Source organism: Aquila chrysaetos, chromosome 10 (genome assembly GCF_900496995.4).
Source record: "Aquila chrysaetos chrysaetos chromosome 10, bAquChr1.4, whole genome shotgun sequence".
NCBI classification, from domain to species: Eukaryota; Metazoa; Chordata; class Aves; order Accipitriformes; family Accipitridae; genus Aquila; species Aquila chrysaetos.
This window is the reverse complement of record NC_044013.1, coordinates 6,049,725-6,068,168: the sequence shown is the minus strand read 5'-3', so window position 1 is coordinate 6,068,168 and position 18,444 is coordinate 6,049,725. Positions and strand designations below refer to the sequence as shown.

Here is an 18,444-nt window from a genome sequence, read left to right as displayed (position 1 = left end):
TGTTTACCATATAAACAAACCTGAGCAAGTAGGCAATGCCAGTTCGTAAGAAAAAAATGCATTTAGTTATGTACATAGATGTATATATTACACTTAGCCAAGATGTTTGTGAAGGTACAGTATAGTGATCTCACAGTATCGCCTTCTATGTAGAAATACCAGAGAAACTCAGAAATTCATCAATGATTAGCAGTGTCTTAATGGAACACCTAACATGGCCTGGTAGGTGAACTGACACTTCTCTCCTACTTACTCTTCTTCCCTTCTGCTTTCATACTTTTTTCTTTTCATATGTGTCCCCCTCATGTATGACCTGGACGTCTCAGATTAGTTACCTTATCTGTTAAGGTGTGCTGAAGGTTGATTTGTACTCACAGAGGTACGATTGCAGTAAATGCCTCATGCATGCCAATAAGGAAGCAAATACTGTTGTCTTCCTGTTGTCAGAATAGGATTTGAATGCATCCTGTGGTAACACACTGAACAGCGAGAAGTAAAATGTAAACCGGCTGTTCATTACACAGGTACTAACTGTTGAATGAGGAAGGGATTATGTAATCAAAATAGTGGATGGTGATAATAATTAGTCCTCTCTTTCATGTGAAGTATGATGTAAATTAGTGCTACAAGGGTAGTCTTTATCCTTGAAAATAAAATTCTAGCTCGGCATGTAGGATTGGAAAGCTGGGATCATTATGTACAGAATCTGGCCATGATATAAGAGACCTTAGTGAAAATAATCGCTGACTGATTTACATTTCAGAAAGCAAACCTTTTGTTTCATGTGACATTGGAAGTGTCATGATGAAAAGGTACATTAATATCGCTGTAGATATAAAGGGCTCAGGTTTGTTAAGACATGGATAACATACAGCAGATTCTGGTCCCATTGACCACCCGAGGCTCTGGTTTATGTTAGTCTCTGGAAGCATACTTAGAGACTGCTTGCACTTCTGTAGCGTTTGTATAAAAATAAAATTGCATTTGCTTAAGATGCTTTGTGTCATTCACTTCGAAGGCACAATAAAAGAGAAAAAAAATGCAAATTTTAATTCAAATTAATGTAATGAACAATTTCCATTTGTTTTAAAAGTTCAATAAGAAAAAAAGACTTTTCCTGTTTCTTTATCACTGAAGTAATTCAAGATCCATATTCTTTTCTAAATTTTGTGGCCTAATAGCTACATTGATATGCAGATTTTTAACTTCTCATGTATTTTGATCACATAGGATGAGAAGCATTACATAATGTAATTTTTTGCTATTTTTGCCTGGATGTTTGTCATAGATGTTTCTTTGGTTTGGTTTTTTCACATTTTGCTCATTTCTCAGGTTCAGAACTTGACATTGCGCAGTCAGAAGTTGGGTGTATTGTCAAGTTCACAGAATGGCCCACCAAAGAGCAGCAGTCAAACTCAGTCATTGTCTCTGTGCCCTAATAAACCTGTAACCAGTTCAAAGGGCAGCCAGCCAGATCCCTCAGAAAGCAATAGAAAAGGCGAGAGCCCAACTCCAGAGTGTCGGAGTACACCAGTCACACGGACATCAAGCATACATCACTTAATAACACCAGGTAGGATGAAAATGGACCTATAAGAAAGTTATTTTAATTAAAGTTTGTATGTTATGGTTCTGTCAGAGTCCAATGCTCTCTGACCAGGTTCTTTTAGATATCCCACATGAATAGAGTTTTATGTTTAATAGTAAATTTACTTATTTGTTGATATTGGATGTTACGCAGGTTTTTGATTTAGCAGAGTGATACAGCAGTGTTCTTAAATCACAGTACAAGCACAATATAGCAATTGCAAGACACGGTTGAATCACAGTACAAACATGATTCTCATTGCTGGTCTTTCTGTATGCTCATTGTTAGGACATGTCATCCTCAATCTTTGGGAAGCAATACGTGGGCTGAAACCACCTCAGGCCTCTTGCTCTCATCAACATCTGTTTTGTTGGGGTTTTTTTTGGTTTGTTTGGGGTTTTTTTTCCTGTCTTGTCTGTGTCATCAGAATGTTCTTATATCAAGTACTTTTGTATTTTGTATTAAGAGGTGAATCAAAATAAGCATGCAGTTGGTTAGATATTGCATGCAATGTAAAAGCCTGTATTTGCATTTTAGCTTTCTTATTTTGAAAGAGTAAGGGTAGACTAGACAATTGATCTGAATTCTGTGGAATTTAGCTTGGCTTAATGGCAGCTTTTAGAGAAGGAGTAAGACTGCAAGGCAGACATTCCTGAGGCGTTGAGCCCTGATGCTCCTAGAACTCACTTCTATAAGGAAAAAATCCATCTTCACTAGGAGAATAAATAAAAAAGGCAACATAAATGAGTTTTCTCAAGTGGAAAAGACAAAGCAAGAAGAGATTTGCATGTGGAGGAAAATATGTGTGCGTGCGCTGTAAGGAATTACTATTGAGTCACTGGTTCGCTTAAAGGTGATGCGATATCTCTGGAAGCTGCACTATTTTTAAATTCATACCTTTCAGCTTGTGTGTTCAAGTTCAGGCAAATACTTTGAAAGGTTTTTAATTCATACTGAACTCTTGGAGTTTTGTTTAGTGTCTTAAAATCATATTACTAAACTTTAACTTAGCAGTTTTCAACAAATCCTGTGGATTGTGACATGCTTATCTCTTTCATTCCAGTCTGTTTCAAAGGAAAGGTTAAATCCATTTAAAGTAGCATGAAATTTTTAAATAAGCAAAGACTGGATCAGCAATAATCCTAGAACTAGCACCAAAAAGATAAGTTTAGATGCTTTTATATAGAAAGTACATATAGGTGTATATATATGTAAAAAGCATGGCTATGTTCCTTTATTCATTGCTGCATTTTGCTTTGGAAATTGATATATTACCTTAATAAATGGTTCTTGTGTACTATATGCTGTCAAAGATGATATTTCTAAACATAGATCCGAAGGGTTGAAGAAGTTGTGGTGGTCTTACTTTAAAAACTTCCTTTCTTTTAATATTTTTATAATGTTCTCTTGACTTAAAGAAGTAAGTACTAATTGTCACTTTTTTTCCTCCCTCACAGCTTCATATTCTCCATTGCAACCTCATTCTCTAGTAAAACATCAGCAGATCCCACTTCATTCACCACCTCCAAAGATTTCCCATCATCAGCTGATATTGCAACAGCAGCAGCAAGTCCAGCCAATTGCACTTCAGACTCCTTCGGGTCAGGAACCCCCTCCATCACAGCACTGTCTACCACTCCCAAGCCATGGTCTTCCTCCAGGTCCCAGCAGTGTCCAGTCTCATTGCTCACCTATTCACATCCATCCTCCCCCTCTAACACTATCTCCTACTCCATCCCAGTCAGCTCAGCAGTCAGTAGTGGTATCCCCTCCACCTTCTCACTCCCCTAGTCAATCACCCACAATAATTATTCACCCTCAAGCACTTATTCAGTCACAGGCAAACTCCCTCGTGCCAACAGCTCTTCAGCCAGAGCAGACTGTTCCTCAGCAAACTACTACCAATCCAGTTCGACCAATTGCACAGCCGCTTAATCTTCCGCCACATCTTCCACTTCCATCTTCCCCCGCTGTACATATAGGGTCAGTAGATCAGCCCAGCTTAGTTTCCCCAGGCCAACAGATTGTGTCCTCGACACCACACCAGCAATATTCAGCCTTGCAGTCCACACCTATCCCTCTTGCAGCTCCTCCTCAGCTGTCAACATCTTCAACCCAGATTCAACAACTGCCGTTGCAGTCTGTGCAGTCTTTACAAGTGCAGCCTGAAATTCTGTCCCAGGGCCAGGTTTTGGTTCAAAACACTTTGGTTTCTGAGGAAGAACTTCCTGCTGCAGAAGCTTTGGTCCAGCTGCCATTTCAGACTCTTCCACCACCACAGACTGTTGCAGTAAATCTTCAGGTGCAGCCATCGGTACCAATTGAAACTCCAGTGGTAAGTGGTAATATCGTAGTTCTTTTATTCTTTATCCTTGGCTTCTCTGAAGAGCTGTAAATCTGGCCCATTGACTTCAGAGGGAGCTAAACCAGGTGCTAGACAGAGAACCAGAAGAAACCTGTTGATTACAGAAACAAGTTTTAAGAAAACAGACGTTTTCCTTGTGATTTGCTTTTTGGCTTTTTGTAATGGATCATCAGTCAAAAATATCAACCAAGAATCATGAAAGTGCAATTTTGTGGCCTCAGATCTTATCTCTTAATGAAATTGCAGCATATCTAAAGTTAAAAAAGCAAGTAAATATATGCCAATGCTTTTGTCAAAATGAATTTTGACAAATATACCGTATGGACCGTAAGCTTTTACCTCTTTATGTTAATACAAATATAGGCAATCAAAATTTTGAGTAGGAGAATCATCTCTATACTAGGTGCGAAGGTGTGTAGAAGATTATTAAGATGATACAGTTCTGGATAATTAATTTTGTACTAGCATCAAAAAGATCCTCTTCATAAAAGAATAGGGGAATTTTTGATGCTGTCTTGGTGTTCCCCATCACTGCCATTTAATTTAGTTCAGTGTTAGTCTCAGACATCTACAGTTTGTAACTGAAGATTCCAGCTTCACTCTCACTGAACTAAAATCATGTGCAGTGAAATATCAGTGAAATAAAATGGTATGCAAATAATGCTGACATTTAAGATGGCATTTAATGGTAACCTGCTAATGAGATTAATGTAAGTAAAAGAATCAACAGCTCTTGTAGGCTTTTTTCAGGCTACCAATGGGATAAGGAGGAAGGTGTGCTGTTTAATTTATATTAAGAGGGTAATAAGAATCTCAACTTTCTGATATTTCATGTAGAAATTCGGCAAAAGACTAGAAGCCAGGTTTGCTTTTGACAAGGTGGTGTTCTACATCCTCATCTGCTAAATTGACTTGTCAGTAATTCATGTAAATTTACTTTAATAGTTTTGAGGAAAATACTTCATAATCTCTTATAACCACTAATGCTTGATAGTCTTACTGTACTCTTCTGAAATACTCAGTTTGATTACACTGCTGTATAAGATAGAGAACGATTTGCAGACTTGTCATTATGTTATAAAGCTTGCATTTTGCAGAAGTGTTTAAATAGCCACAAATGTGTGTGCAAATAAAAATACAGTAAAGATAAGATATTGAAAAAGTCAAGTTCTCTGATCTGTTTGATAGGAGAATTGTACCTCTTCATATTTTGCTATTTGTAACAAATAATTTTGCTCTTATAGACATTATGGTGCCCCCATAGTTCATTGTTTTGTATGCAGTTTGGAAACTAGTATTTTGTTAGGAGATCAGCATATTTTAACATTTTAACTGGTAATTTATTTTAAAAACTGTATTTATGTAACTTTTTTAAGGTATTAAGGTAGAATGGAAATCTCTCTAAAGCAATAGTTTGTTGGATGCAGATTTACCAAGTGGAGAATGTATGTGAAGAAGAGATGCCCGAGGAATCAGATTGTGTCCATATGGCTAGAACACCTACGCCACCCACTCTGTCTCCACCAGCCATAACCTTGGGGAATGGAGAGACACTTAATTCAGAAGATCCTTTGTCAGGTGAGAACAAATGTCAAACTAAGGTAGCTGTTCTTCTTAGAAACTTCTACTAGTTATTGATGTTTTAAAATAAAAATCTATTATTTTGATCTTTTTTATAATTCAGTGGTATAATTTTTTAAGTAAAACAGACTATATGAAATATATTTGAAATCCATGTGATAGAATGAATAATTCAGTCCCGAAGGTGTAGCTTATATATATATTTGGAGAACATGTAGCACAGAAAAAACTTATTTGAGCTCTTTAGCATGTATTTTTATACTAAAATTTTAACAGGGCTGTCAGTGTCCAGTTAATCTTTAAGTGATAGCTGTGTGATATGGGTAAAATATGCTGACTGGTCTGGTGTGAAGATTGATTTTGCAGGATCAGGGTCAGCAGTCAGAAGTTGCTGTTGGAATGGTTGACTGCACTGTATGATTCTTTTTGGCACCATTTTTTTTATATGCCACAGTGAAACAAAATTCACAGGTACTTTTTAAGGTCTGAATCTCCCTGTAGGGGAAATGGAGTATTCAGAGAGTTCCCTGAAATAAAACTCAATAGCAACGAAGTTACTATTAAGCAGGCATCCTTTATTACGGCACCGGGCAGCGCTGGGGATGAGTCCACCATGAGTGCTCCAACGATTGGGCGAACCTTTAGAGGGTTATATACATTAAAGCTATACATATTCATAGAATTTCTGAGAACTTATTTATGTAAACAGGTTTTCCTGGTTTTTGAGAACTTATTAATATATGTAAATGTCTGATCCGCATGCACAGTCGTCATCTTTTGGTGGTCTTTTGGGGTCCTCTGGTGGTCTTTGATAATCTTCATCACCTGTCCACTAGTTGACCTCTTCCTCGGATTCTGTGCAGGGGCACATTTTACATGTTTGGATAGCTTATCCTAAAGAATGTTCATGGGCAACTCTGCTATCTACTCTTCCTTGATTAACATCCTTTTGATGCAAACCATACTGACAAACTAAGCTAATTTATCTGAAAAAGGGCTTAAGGTTGTTATCTTCTCAGAGAACAGAAGGAAACATACCTTTATTTACAACATCCCCTTGTCCTTGGGGCTTTAACCCTTTCAACAGTAAGGAGCTGTTCTAATGAAAATTTTTCTTCTTCAGTGAATTGTAAGATATACATGCCTGTATCAATTGTTGTCCTGCAAACTAATGTAACTTCCACAATGTGCTAAATATACAAATATACACTCTCTCTATAGTATAGAGTGTGTGTGTGTATATATGCTATGCATATAACTGGGTGCTTGGTGCCTTGATGTTGTATATACTTGTGACCCTGCAGGTTACTGAGGCTCAAAGCATCCCTGAAAATAAATTCTTTCTTCAGAAATACCTCAGCTGCTCACTCTTGAGAATCCAATGTTTGAAAATACTGGTTTCTGCTTTTGACTTAGGATTTGTGATTTGTGTAGGTAATTAATAGCCAGCTATGCTTATAGTTTGTAGCTACTGAGTAAAGGAAAATGTTTACATGAGAACTGTTCATTTGTGGAAATAGTCTGTCAAGGAAAAACATCTTGTTTTGAAGGTAAAAACTGTAAATCATAGGCAAAAGCATGTGTTACAAGATGATGGGTGCAGAGATGGGTGTGTTTGTCACCCCTTATTTCTACAATTCTGAGCCAATGGTTGGACATAAGTGACAAAAGCATAACGTAGTTTGTTATTTTTTTCAGAACATGGGGGACTACCTTCAGTGACATCATCAGTCAGTGCCTCAGTAATTAAATCTCCATCTGATCCTTCACATGCCTCTATTCCACCACCACCTCTTTTGCTTCCAGCAGCAACAACAAGGAGCAACAGCACATCAATGCCCAATAGCATTCCTAGCCTAGAAAATAAACCTCCACAGGCTATTGTTAAACCACAGATCCTGACCCATGTTATTGAAGGCTTTGTGATTCAGGAGGGGTTAGAGCCGTTCCCTGTAAGTGTAAAAGTTGCTATGAATTTTTTACTACTAATTTTTGAAACAAACTATTTTTAAGGGTGATGTTATTTGTGGCTAGTAGCTATTTAGATCTTGAATAATTTTTCAAATGTTGGTTTTGACCTTTTTTCCACTGATTGGTAACCTGTTTCTTACAGCATTCAGTATACTTGTATACTGTTTTTATTGTCTTACATATGTAGTTGGAATTCATGTTGCTGTTTGGCCTGCCAGTATCACTGGATGACAAGGTACTAAATGAAAACAGACAGAGTTGAGTAGATAGGCTATATGCGGAGATAACTACAGAGAGTGATTTTAGGCTACCATTTGCAATAACTTCGGTTTATGTTTGTCTGTCTTATAGATACCTTAAGTGATAATTTAAACCTGTGAGATGAGTCTGTGTTAAAATTCTAAAACATTAACATTTTGTTGTTTAAAGCACTGGCAAGCCCCTTATTGAGCTTGGTGTGATTAGTACTGTATCTGGTAAGAATTACTGTTGAAGATTTTAAATCCACAAATGGACAGTTTGAAACCTATAAGCCTGCCTTATTAACTAATTTAATGTGTCTCTCATTTTCCTATTCCTTCACTTCTCTAGAAATAATGTGTTTCTTCCTTTGTTAAATGTAATTGCAAACTCTGCAGAGCCAGGAGTGAGTCTTTGTATTTGCTTGAGAAATGGTATTTAGAGCTTTGGTGCTGTATCATAATGATTCATTGGTACGGAATAGAAACTGTGATTCTAGTCTCAGTTACAGCTGCTAAGTCACAAATACTATTTTCAATTATTTATTGTTCAGTTAATCACTGTTGCTTTGCTTTTATTGCAATAGGTAAGTCGTTCATCTTTGCTGGTAGAACAGCCTGCAGAAAAAAGATTGCTAGTGGAGGGTCAAATCATGAGTGTTGTGTGTGTTGAATCAGACTTGCAGAATACAAAACATGCAGACAACTCATCGGACACAGAGATAGAGGATATGATTGCAGAAGGTTTGTAGTTTTTGTTTAAATACCCATTTTTTTTTTCCCCTGCAGTTCTGTATGTATTACAGAATCCCATCCTGTCTGTACTTCTGGAATCTTTCTCCAGCCTTTACACTATCTCTAATAGAAACTATTTTCAAATGTTTTTTACTAGCTGCACATCATAACAGCGGTTGCTGTAGATGCACACAAATGTCAAGAAACTATGCACTTGTCCTGCTTAAGAATACAGTGGTCTTAGGCACAACTCATGGGCTAAATTGAGTTCCCCATGCAGTACCTGACATAATCATCATCATGGATTTTTTTAGAACTTGGCAATCAACTATTTTGGCTGTGTTACACCACTATTACTGTTCAAGCCCAAATGTAGGTAGCCTCATGAGTGATGTGAAATGGCAATCAAACCATGGCCTGGCCCAGAAAATCCAAGTTCTTCTTTAACTCACATTTTTGTATAAATTCATCCAAGATTTGAAAGTCCGGATTTTTTCAGCCACCTCTGTATTTTCTCTTCCACAGCTTGAGCAATTGCACAGGAGCTGGTTTTGGTGATCTGTTTGAATCTGTCTTAATGCAACTCTTAGTTTCATTCTCTTAAAATAGTTCTTTTCCCTCTTTCATTATCAAAACTGTAGCGAGCAGGTTAAGAAGGGACAAATACAGTGCCTTCTACTGCCACAGGTCTGCATCGGGCAAGGGGCTGGAAAAAGCCAAGACAGCGTGTCCTGAGCAGTAGCAAGTGTCATCATAGCTGTGCTTCAACTGCTTCCCGCTCTAGGCATTGTAAATTGTCACTTAATTAAAACAGTCCATCCCCCTGATCTTTTCTCACAGGAACTTTTGAGATAGCAACACCAATGGCAGTTTGTTAATTACTGTGGTTTCTGCCCTGATGAATGGTACTGAAGTGCAATAGGGAAGTTGGCTGCATCTATTGTGTATCTCAGCAAACAAATCAGCTCAAAATTCAGTCTTTTAGATTATTAGATTCTGATGCATTATTTTTTTACTGCAGTGATTTATATCCGTTACTGCTTATAAGTCTATTGGGTCAGACCCAAGTCAAGGATTGCGGACAAGGTAAAAAGCTTGCTTTAGAAAGCATTTTGAATTCAAGAAGAGTATTTGTTGGTAGTGAAGTCAAGTAAACATGGTTGAAATTTTTGCATACACTGATTTACTTTACTGCTCAGGCAATATGTATCTCTGCTTAAAATTAAGAGTGTATTTTTACTTGCAGCACTGATTTTTAGTAGGAGCTGGATTAGCTTGGAAGGACATCACTGAAAGGAAATATTGATGGGTTGCAGTCCTCCTACGTGTTGATATAACATCTGTGCAAAGAAGTCAGAAACTGTGGAAATAGTGCCTGAAAATGAAACATAAAACAGGATATCCTGAATTATGGCTAATTATGATTGCATTTACTAGTATATCTCAGTATAGTCCAGAGCCCTGCATTCTGCAGTAACAGCCTAGTTTAGGCAGTGGCAGACATTTGAAGTGCTTTGCTTTGTAACTGTAACTTTCTTTTGATTCTGTTGTAATTAAGTTGTCTACATAGAAAAATGAAGAAACAATTTTTACAGAGTCAATTTTTTAAATATATTACACAATATTCTACTGTAAAATAATTCAAGGCCCATACTTTATTTTTCACAAACCATCACATAGGCATAGCAGACTAAATTTTAGAAGGCAGGCATCTGGCATATTAGTAGCGGAGGGTTGCAGTGTGACTGGAAGTTTTCTAAACCTTTGTTTCATTTAATTTAAAATTGCTGTTATTTGTTTGGTCTCCCAGTAAGGGCTTCCATTTAACCAGTTCTTTGAGAGGGAAGTCCAGTGACATGAAAGCATCCAGCACAAGAGGCTTTAAAAAAAAAGTAATTGGGTAAATTGCATTACTTGCTTGACTTTTTTTTGTTATTTTACAGCTCAATGGAGTTATACTACTTTTATACACAGAAAATGAGATGTGTAAATCTCTTAGGTCATCACTGTGCTTAGTAAATCGCTTCATAAATTGCTATTAAATAAACTTGCTTTCTTGATAAGACTACAGCTTTTTTTTCAATACCTTGTTTCACCCAATATATTTCAAACAAAAGAAACTTCTTGCCATCTGGTGTATCTTCTAGACTATTTGAAACTCTGTTTGCAATAGTTATTTTGCCCTTAATTTGTTACAGTAGATCTTAATTCAGTTTTCTTTTCAATGGCATTCCCTAAGAACTTTTCAGTATTAACACTATGTTGTTTCTCAGATTTCAAACAGCTTGTCTGTTGTTTTACGGAATTATTCAAATGTGCATGGTTTTGGTTTTAGTTATTGTTCCTGACAGCTGGTGTTAGGTTTATGTACACAATGTGCAGCTACTCATTAGATGAACTGGTAAGAAGCATCCAGCATTGAGAGACATCCACGTATGCAGAAGTTGAGCAAAGGAGATTTTCTGATACTAAACCAGGGTATGGTATGATTGCATGTATGGTAGAAACACCTAATATGCAAAAGAAAAGGCTTTTAGCATCAATTTTCGCTTCGCTCTGTTGTCACTTTTTTCCACATAGCATGACCTGGATTGGGAGTGAGGGGTGTTTGGGGTTTTTTTTAGAGAGAGTGTGATTTATTTGAAGGTTGCATTTCTGGTATTTAACTTCAGTTGCAAGGTTGGTCAGATCTGGTATGTCTCCCATTGCCAGTTTTTACTACTTGTGCAATACCAACTTACTAAGTTGGAGACTTGCAACACAGTAATTTTCAGTCTGACACTGCTGGAGGATTTGTTGATTTCAGTTATGTCTTTGAGTCCTGATGCATCAGATTAGTTATTGAAATACCCTCTTCAGCATTTTCAGCCCTTTGCTGCACTAGTGCTTTTTTGTTACCTTGTCAGTACAATAGTTAGTGTTAGCAAGCAGTTTAGTGAGTTAACATTGCTATAACAGACTTCTACAAATTCATAGTTAAAATCTTTCAATTTAATATCAATTGATACCTGCATTTGCATTAGCTGGCATCAGAGTTTAACAAAGAGTTTAGAACAAAAAGCTAGTTTGCAATTTTTGCAACTAATTGTGTAGAATTAAAAGTACGAACACAGAAGGTGAATAGCAAGAGGCAAACTATATGAAACAGTGACGCGTGTAAATTAGAAATGTGGGAGAAATGTATGTTTGTTTAGTCCTCTGAATTTTTGAGCAATGTATTTTGTCTGTGATTGCAGCCATGTGGCATGCAGTTCTTTTACTTAACCTGAATGACAGCAAAATGTTCCATTTCAGTTCGTGCCAGTTTCACTCCTTCTCTCCTTATGATGTATTTCATGGATAGTGCATGGGGATAAGTTTATTTTTTGGTTGTGGCTTTTTTTTTTCCATGCCAGAAGTCAAGTTGGTTTGCAGATATGGAGGCATTATTCTAAACTATGTACAAACCATGCTCTACCCATGAAATACGCTTCCAGCAGAAGAGAGCATAGACATTCAGCATGTGACATGTATGCTGCCTTGTTGCCTTGTATTGCCGCCTTTTGGGCTTTTCTGTTTTTTCTTTCACTGATCCTTCTCTCAGCTGGTGTTTGAATTCTTCACAAGGAGCAGGAAAAGTGCCTCCTCATCTCACCAATAACAGAAAAATACTCTGCAACAGTAGACTGTAGATTGGTAGATGCTATAGTCCTTTTCTTTCTTATATGCAGCTTATCTTTTTAATAGATAAGATTCAGTGTTTTACTTGCTTTCACAAGTCCCTTTGGTTGTAGCGGTTGCTTATTCAAAGAAAGTATTTTAAAAGGTTAATGCATTATCTCATTACAGGAGAGCTTGAATTTAGACTGTGGAATGCCTGGTTGTCTTAATGAACTTTTTATAGGCAATTCATGAGGGCTGTAACACTTCTTTTTAATTGTTTGCTATGTTTGAGGGCATACTTGCTCATGGATGACTTGAAATTTAACAAAAAAGCTGATTAAGTTCATTGAATAACTTAGTTGAAGGTTCACTAAGGTTCAGTTTGCTCAAGATGTTTTCTATAGAGAATGAAATCTATGACTTAGCTTTGCATAATTTCCTCTTAATCAAAGTATTTAATTAAATGCGTTAGATATTTCAAACTCTTCTGCCTGCCTGCTTGCGATGAGAAATTTGAACATAATTTTGTGTCATTGAAACTGACTTCCTTATGCCTCACTCCTTTCTTTAGAGGGACTGGATGAAATTGAAAATGATCTTCTGAAGTGTGAATTTTGTGGCAAAATGGGATATTCTAATAAGTTTCTACGGTCAAAAAGATTCTGCTCCACATCCTGTGCCAAAAGGTACTCTGTCTAGTTATTGCTTATCATTATCTGGTTAATGGAATAGCACCCAAATAGTATCTGATGTTGAAAAACAAAGAAACAGTAAAACATGACTGCCTTCTACCTGAATTTGCAGAATATACGGGTACAAATGACTATGGTAGATTATATTTCAAGAAGATAGACAAAGGAAATTACAGTAAAATCGTGGACTTCTTTCCAGAGGGTGCCGTGAGTGCTCTTGGGCTTATGGGAAGGTGATGGGTATCATGGAAAAGAAATCCATTAAGGGTTACTAAGTGTTTGGGAATTGGTGCAGAGGTTCACGGGCCACAAATGGTTATATATTTCTCATATTCTTGTTGTGTTTCCCTTGATGTTGGACAATGTCAGAGAAAGAATGCTGGGCTAGGTGGGCTTTCTTACAGTTTTGCGTGATGCTGGGGGAAATAAACCCACTGAATTTATCTTGGCATAATTGAAATGCCGCATAGACAAAAAACCTTCTTAAATGTTTTTAGCAACAGCATAAAAATTCTTTATTTGTATAGAGTAAAATAGAAATATTCATAAACATAAATAATTTAGTGTTTTCTAAAGCTTCTCCTTTCTTGAAAAGAATAAGTGATGCCATTTGCTTGTAGGTGGTTGGCGGAGGAAAACAGCTAGTTTCTGTTTCTCTTTGGGTTTATATGCTGCGTTTGTTTTGGTTTGGTTAAGACAGGAAGAATTCATAGTCAACATCTGAATGTAAAATTTTCCATCATTACAGCTGGAAAATTGATATTCAATCCCAGATGTTTTAGAAATGGGGAATAGTTTCCCATTTCTAATCACAACTTAGTTGTTTTTTGGTTTTTTTTTTTTTTTTTTTTGCATCAGTGTCAGTGCACCTTGAGACCACCTTTCTCTTACGTCTGCTGTTTTTTTAATCCCCAGTGTGAGACATTTCCATTTTCAGTAGTGGGAATGTATACATTTGATTTGGTACTTGTTGGGACTTCTGTCATGGAAAATTTTTAAGAATGGGAAGGCTGACATCTTCCAGGGATGATAGAGATGTATTTGATCTTGCATCAAGATAAGGGGTTTGAGTAAATGGCCTTTGAGATACCTTTCTCTTGTATTTGTGACACCTGTTGTTGTCTTTGATTAGGCAACATTTCTGTAGACAACAATGTAATTTTATTGTTACTTGATTGAATGCAGTCCAAAAAACTATTAGTGCATTATTGAGTATATCTTACTTCTTTAGGCACAGCCTTAGTTGCACTAAGAAATTTGGGCTGTTTACATCAGACAAGACCAGTCGCTGGAATCGGAAATCAGATAGCCAAAGTCTTGGGCGACGCGGGCGTCGACCGAGTGGCCCTGATGGGGCGTCACGAGATCATTTTCTTAGACAGGTCTGTGGAATATTTGCTTAAAACTATGGCATTGTTTTGGGAATTATAAATAAATTATAATACTGTAGTGTATTTGTACTACGTTTTCCAGCTTCCAATTACTTATCCATCTGCAGAAGAAGATACGGCTTCTCATGAAGACGCTGTTCCAGCTGCCATGACCACGCGCCTGCGAAGACAGAGTGAAAGAGAGAGAGAACGTGAACTTAGGGAACTAAGAATTAGGAAAATGCCAGAGAGCATTGACTTGTTACCAGTGGTGCAAGCTGACCCATCAGTATGGACTGTTGATGAAGTTTGGGCCTTCATACATTCTTTGCCTGGTATGTGCAATGACTACTTCTATTTGTTTTAACAGTAAAGCTCCTTGCTTTTTAGCATTGGTGTGATGAGGAAGTGGTGTGGTAACAGCACTAGTGTACTCGTTAGTTGGTGATAGAAACTGGAATGTGATTTCTTTCCTCTTGCTTGTTCCTTCAGCACAAATCCCATGTTGATAGAACTAGTCCCACTTCTGCTGTTGCACCCCAACTGATGGAGATTAGAGCTGTTCCTCCCTTCAGTCTGATTTCTCTCAAGAGGTCAGTAGAGAGATCAGACACACTTCCTCCCCTTTCCATTTCTTTCTTCTCTTCCCTCCTTACTTGCTGCTTATTCAGTAGAAGAAGCAAGAAGGGAGTTATTTTCCTTTATACAACTGAAAAATTTGAAAGACCTGTCATGATATGTCATTAAAAAAGAATAAACAAATTTCTTCTATAAGGCTAAATTTTGTTTTGCATAGTTTTGCTCAGTAACTGAAATGCAGAGAACTTCTGCATACTGGTAGACACAGTCTGTTCTCAGAAAAAAATAATGTTTCTACTTATTCACAAACCTTTTTTTCTAGCTCAGTATTCACAGTTACATTTATATCATCTTCAGGTTATTTGGCATTTATTTATAATTTCCTAACTATCATAAGCTGTAAAGTTTCACTCCCCTCTTTCTCCCAAGGATGCCATTCTGTCTGATCAGATACTGTAATCCTTCCAGGTAACAAGGTAGGTCTCCGTAATAGCAGTCATACAAAAATTTTTGTTCCTTACCCATGTAACTCATGTCAAAACATTGAAACCCAGGTTAAGTTTGTTCCTAATTTTCTAGTTTAGAAATGCTAAATCATTTTTCTGTGTATCCCATTAGGTTAATAACCTGTAAGGAATGCATCTTCATTGCTAAGTCACACACATGGGTTTTGACAGTTAATCTTTTATAAAGTAGGTCAGGTAAAGAATTGAGTAAGGGATGTCTTAAATCAGCAGAGGTCATCCTTGCAGTACCTTTCTTCTGCTGGTTTATAAATTGCAAGTAAGTTACACTATATGCTTCTGGGAACCTGTAGTGATGTCTGTAAAAACAAGCAAAGCTCCTTAGATTTAAGACATGGTCATTCATATTTCTGTACTTTAGCTGTGTTACTGGAGTATGACTGTATCACTGCTGGTTTTAGTTACTATTTTTATAGATCTGAGGCTCTAGTTAACTCAATAACTTCCTGATGCCAGGTTCTGCAAAAGAATAAATGATAGTTCCTTTCTAGAAAACTTAAAGTACCACATAAACACGATTCCCTTGCAAGTATGAAAACAAAAATATTATTCTTAACATGTGGTTTCCATTTTGAACCCATTCCTTGTAGAATGTTTCACCAGCTGCTGGATCTGGGGTTTTTTGTGTTCTATGAACAAGGTAATCTTTGATTTTAAGCAAACTTTATATTTTTCTGTATTTAATGAAAAATTATTATAATTACTCATTCCCATCCATATTAAGGCCTAGTTTCTCAAATACTTTTTTTAAAGAAGTTCAATAGGTATTTAAAATTATATTCACAGTCTGCCAGAATTTTTATTGTTACATAGCTACATTCATGTTTTTTGGCAATTTTGGGGTTTATTCTGTTCAATATATTCTCAAGCCACTCTCTTGAAAAAATATTTTTTCAATGCTGTCAGAGTTGAATAATGCAAGAAATAATATAATTGACTTTCACTATACTATTTTGCAATATATACTTGGTGCAGTCCATGCAGACCATCTGCCGTGTTGTGGGAGACGGTGATTTGTCAGCTTTTCATAAACATTAGGGACATCTGTTCTGATTTACAGCTTCCTCCGTAGAGTCTGTAGCTGAGATGTAACTGCGGAGTCGTGTCCTTGTGAGGTTTTCCGATTGCTCTGGAGTCTTTTGGAGAAATAAAGATTGTAGGACAGTTGTACTGTTACTTTCTTCTTCTGGGGCAAAGAGCAACAGTTGAAGCCCCAGCAGAGTTGTTCCTTCTTTCTTTCTTCAGTTGCAAGATTAATGGTCTTTCACCCACATCCCATCCTTTTTTCAGCTAAGTTATTGCACAACAACCTATTGCGAAAGTGCTTAAGAATACCTAAATGTGCTTGACTGGGGGAACTGAAATACATCAACTTTCATCCTTTGCTTTTCTGAAATGACTTTGAGAAAAGGTATTTTAGGAAAAGTTGCATGGAAATGCTTCGTATCCTGCTTAAAGAAAAAAACCTGCAACAACAACCAATTATCTATTTTAATAGGACTGCTTTTATTCCTACATGTAAAAACTTCTCTTGATCTCTCAGATTCTTTGTAAATGCTGTGGTCTGACAATCACCGCGTTCAGGTCTCAAGTCAGACATACAGTGACACCTTTCACAGAAATACTTAGCACTTGGCTTACAGATGTTTTGTCTGTTGTCAACACATAAATGAGAACCTTTATGATGATGATAGAGCTGTTAAATCCTCCTGAGAATGGTCAGTTGTCCTAAGATTTTTCTTCATCTTACTGGCAGCATTATCTTCACTTGGTAGCTGGAATTGGCAGCACCATCCCAGGCGCCCTCTGACAGCTCTGGGCTCTTGAAGAATGTTCTCTTATTGATGCACTGCGCTAGTGCATCACTGTACCAGAAATATTAAAAGTAAATGTTATGGAATACATGCAAGCCCTAAAACATTTTAATGGCTTTAGTGGCGATATAAATACTGGTTTTGACAAACTAATTTGTTGGTTTTTTTTTTTTTTCTCCAAAAGATACCATTCTAATTTCTTGTTACAATAAATAATGCCCAAGAACTGGGTGTTTATCATGTATTAAAGCTGCGTTGTTTTAAATGCTATGGAAAATAGTCCTTAGTTCTGAGTAAAAGTTAGCCAACTGCTACAGAATAACTGTTTTACTTTTGGGATTGTAGTTTATACAGTTGTAACCTAAACTGCAGAGGTTCAGAGGTGTAGCCAGAGGCTACAATAAAATTCCATAATAAGACCTTTCTCTTTTCAAAATATCTTTTAATTTTTCCCTTTCCTTAATAAAGTGGCAGCTAATTGTTGCATGAAGTCTGCTTAACAAATCATTAAGGAAAAACAATCATGCTTTATTCTTTGTGAAAAGCTAACCTTTTCCAACCTTGAATGTTATGACCACTGCACAGTAATAATCCAAACAAATTAAGGTTTGGATGTCAATACTTTCTTCCACATTTCCTTTCTATTTTTCTCTTACTCTAATTTTCTGATGGATTTACAAATGTGTATCTATTCTTTATAGAATTTAAATCTGAACACATAAGAGGACATGAAATTAGTGAATTGCTCTTCATCTGGGGTGGAAAAGGAGTTTTTCACAATGTGTTCGTATCTCTGTAATAGTATACTTTTAGAACGGGAAAATACAAAAATGCCAAAAAACAGGCTTTGCTGAGGAATAATTGAAAGCAGGAATGGAAGGTGGAGCACAAATTAAAATGTGTCTGAAAGGCTCTGAGACAGATGGAGAGACCACTGGATTGAGAATATAAATATATGAAAAAAAGAAAGTGGTTATGGGGAAAGAAGTTTCAAATAAACAACTGACAATGAGTGCTGTTATTGCCATTGTTAGAAGACCTTTGTCCATACAGCAGAGCTGCCATACAGCCAGGCGTAACTGGCTGTTTCTGCTTAACAGATGTCCAGAACATCTTTTGAGGGACCTTTTGTTTCCACAGTGCTCTTCAGTGGAGAGGGGCCCTCAGTTACTTGGGACAGTCCGACCCATGAAGAGTCCTTTTTCTAACATTGTAGGCCTCAGTAACCTGAGACCATGTTATTTCATGTTCAGAAAAAGTTCATCATTTTAAAAACAACCCAACTAGTTTAAAGTTGCACTTGTGAAGTGAGTTACTGCTGCGTATAGAATATTCACTCAGGTA

At 36.9% G+C, this 18,444-nt stretch overlaps 1 protein-coding gene across 9 annotated transcripts in view; it reads left to right on the top strand.

Annotated features, from left to right (window-relative positions):
- The window catches only part of PHC3 (polyhomeotic homolog 3), a 39,923-nt gene that overhangs the window by 12,137 nt on the left and 9,342 nt on the right, over positions 1-18,444 (top strand). For 5 of the 9 annotated variants that reach the window (XM_030028469.2, XM_041127006.1, XM_041127004.1 and 2 more), the window contains 8 exons: positions 1,333-1,573; positions 3,046-3,923; positions 5,381-5,531; positions 7,233-7,486; positions 8,332-8,488; positions 12,693-12,807; positions 14,045-14,195; positions 14,287-14,518. In XM_030028469.2, the coding sequence (XP_029884329.1) occupies positions 1,333-1,573; positions 3,046-3,923; positions 5,381-5,531; positions 7,233-7,486; positions 8,332-8,488; positions 12,693-12,807; positions 14,045-14,195; positions 14,287-14,518 (2,179 nt within the window). Of the gene's footprint in view, positions 1-1,332; positions 1,574-3,045; positions 3,924-5,380; positions 5,532-7,232; positions 7,487-8,331; positions 8,489-12,692; positions 12,808-14,044; positions 14,196-14,286; positions 14,519-14,675; positions 14,777-18,444 lie in introns of all 9 variants that reach the window. The other 4 variants (XR_005933486.1, XR_003925426.2, XR_005933487.1 and 1 more) reach the window with 4 other exon arrangements.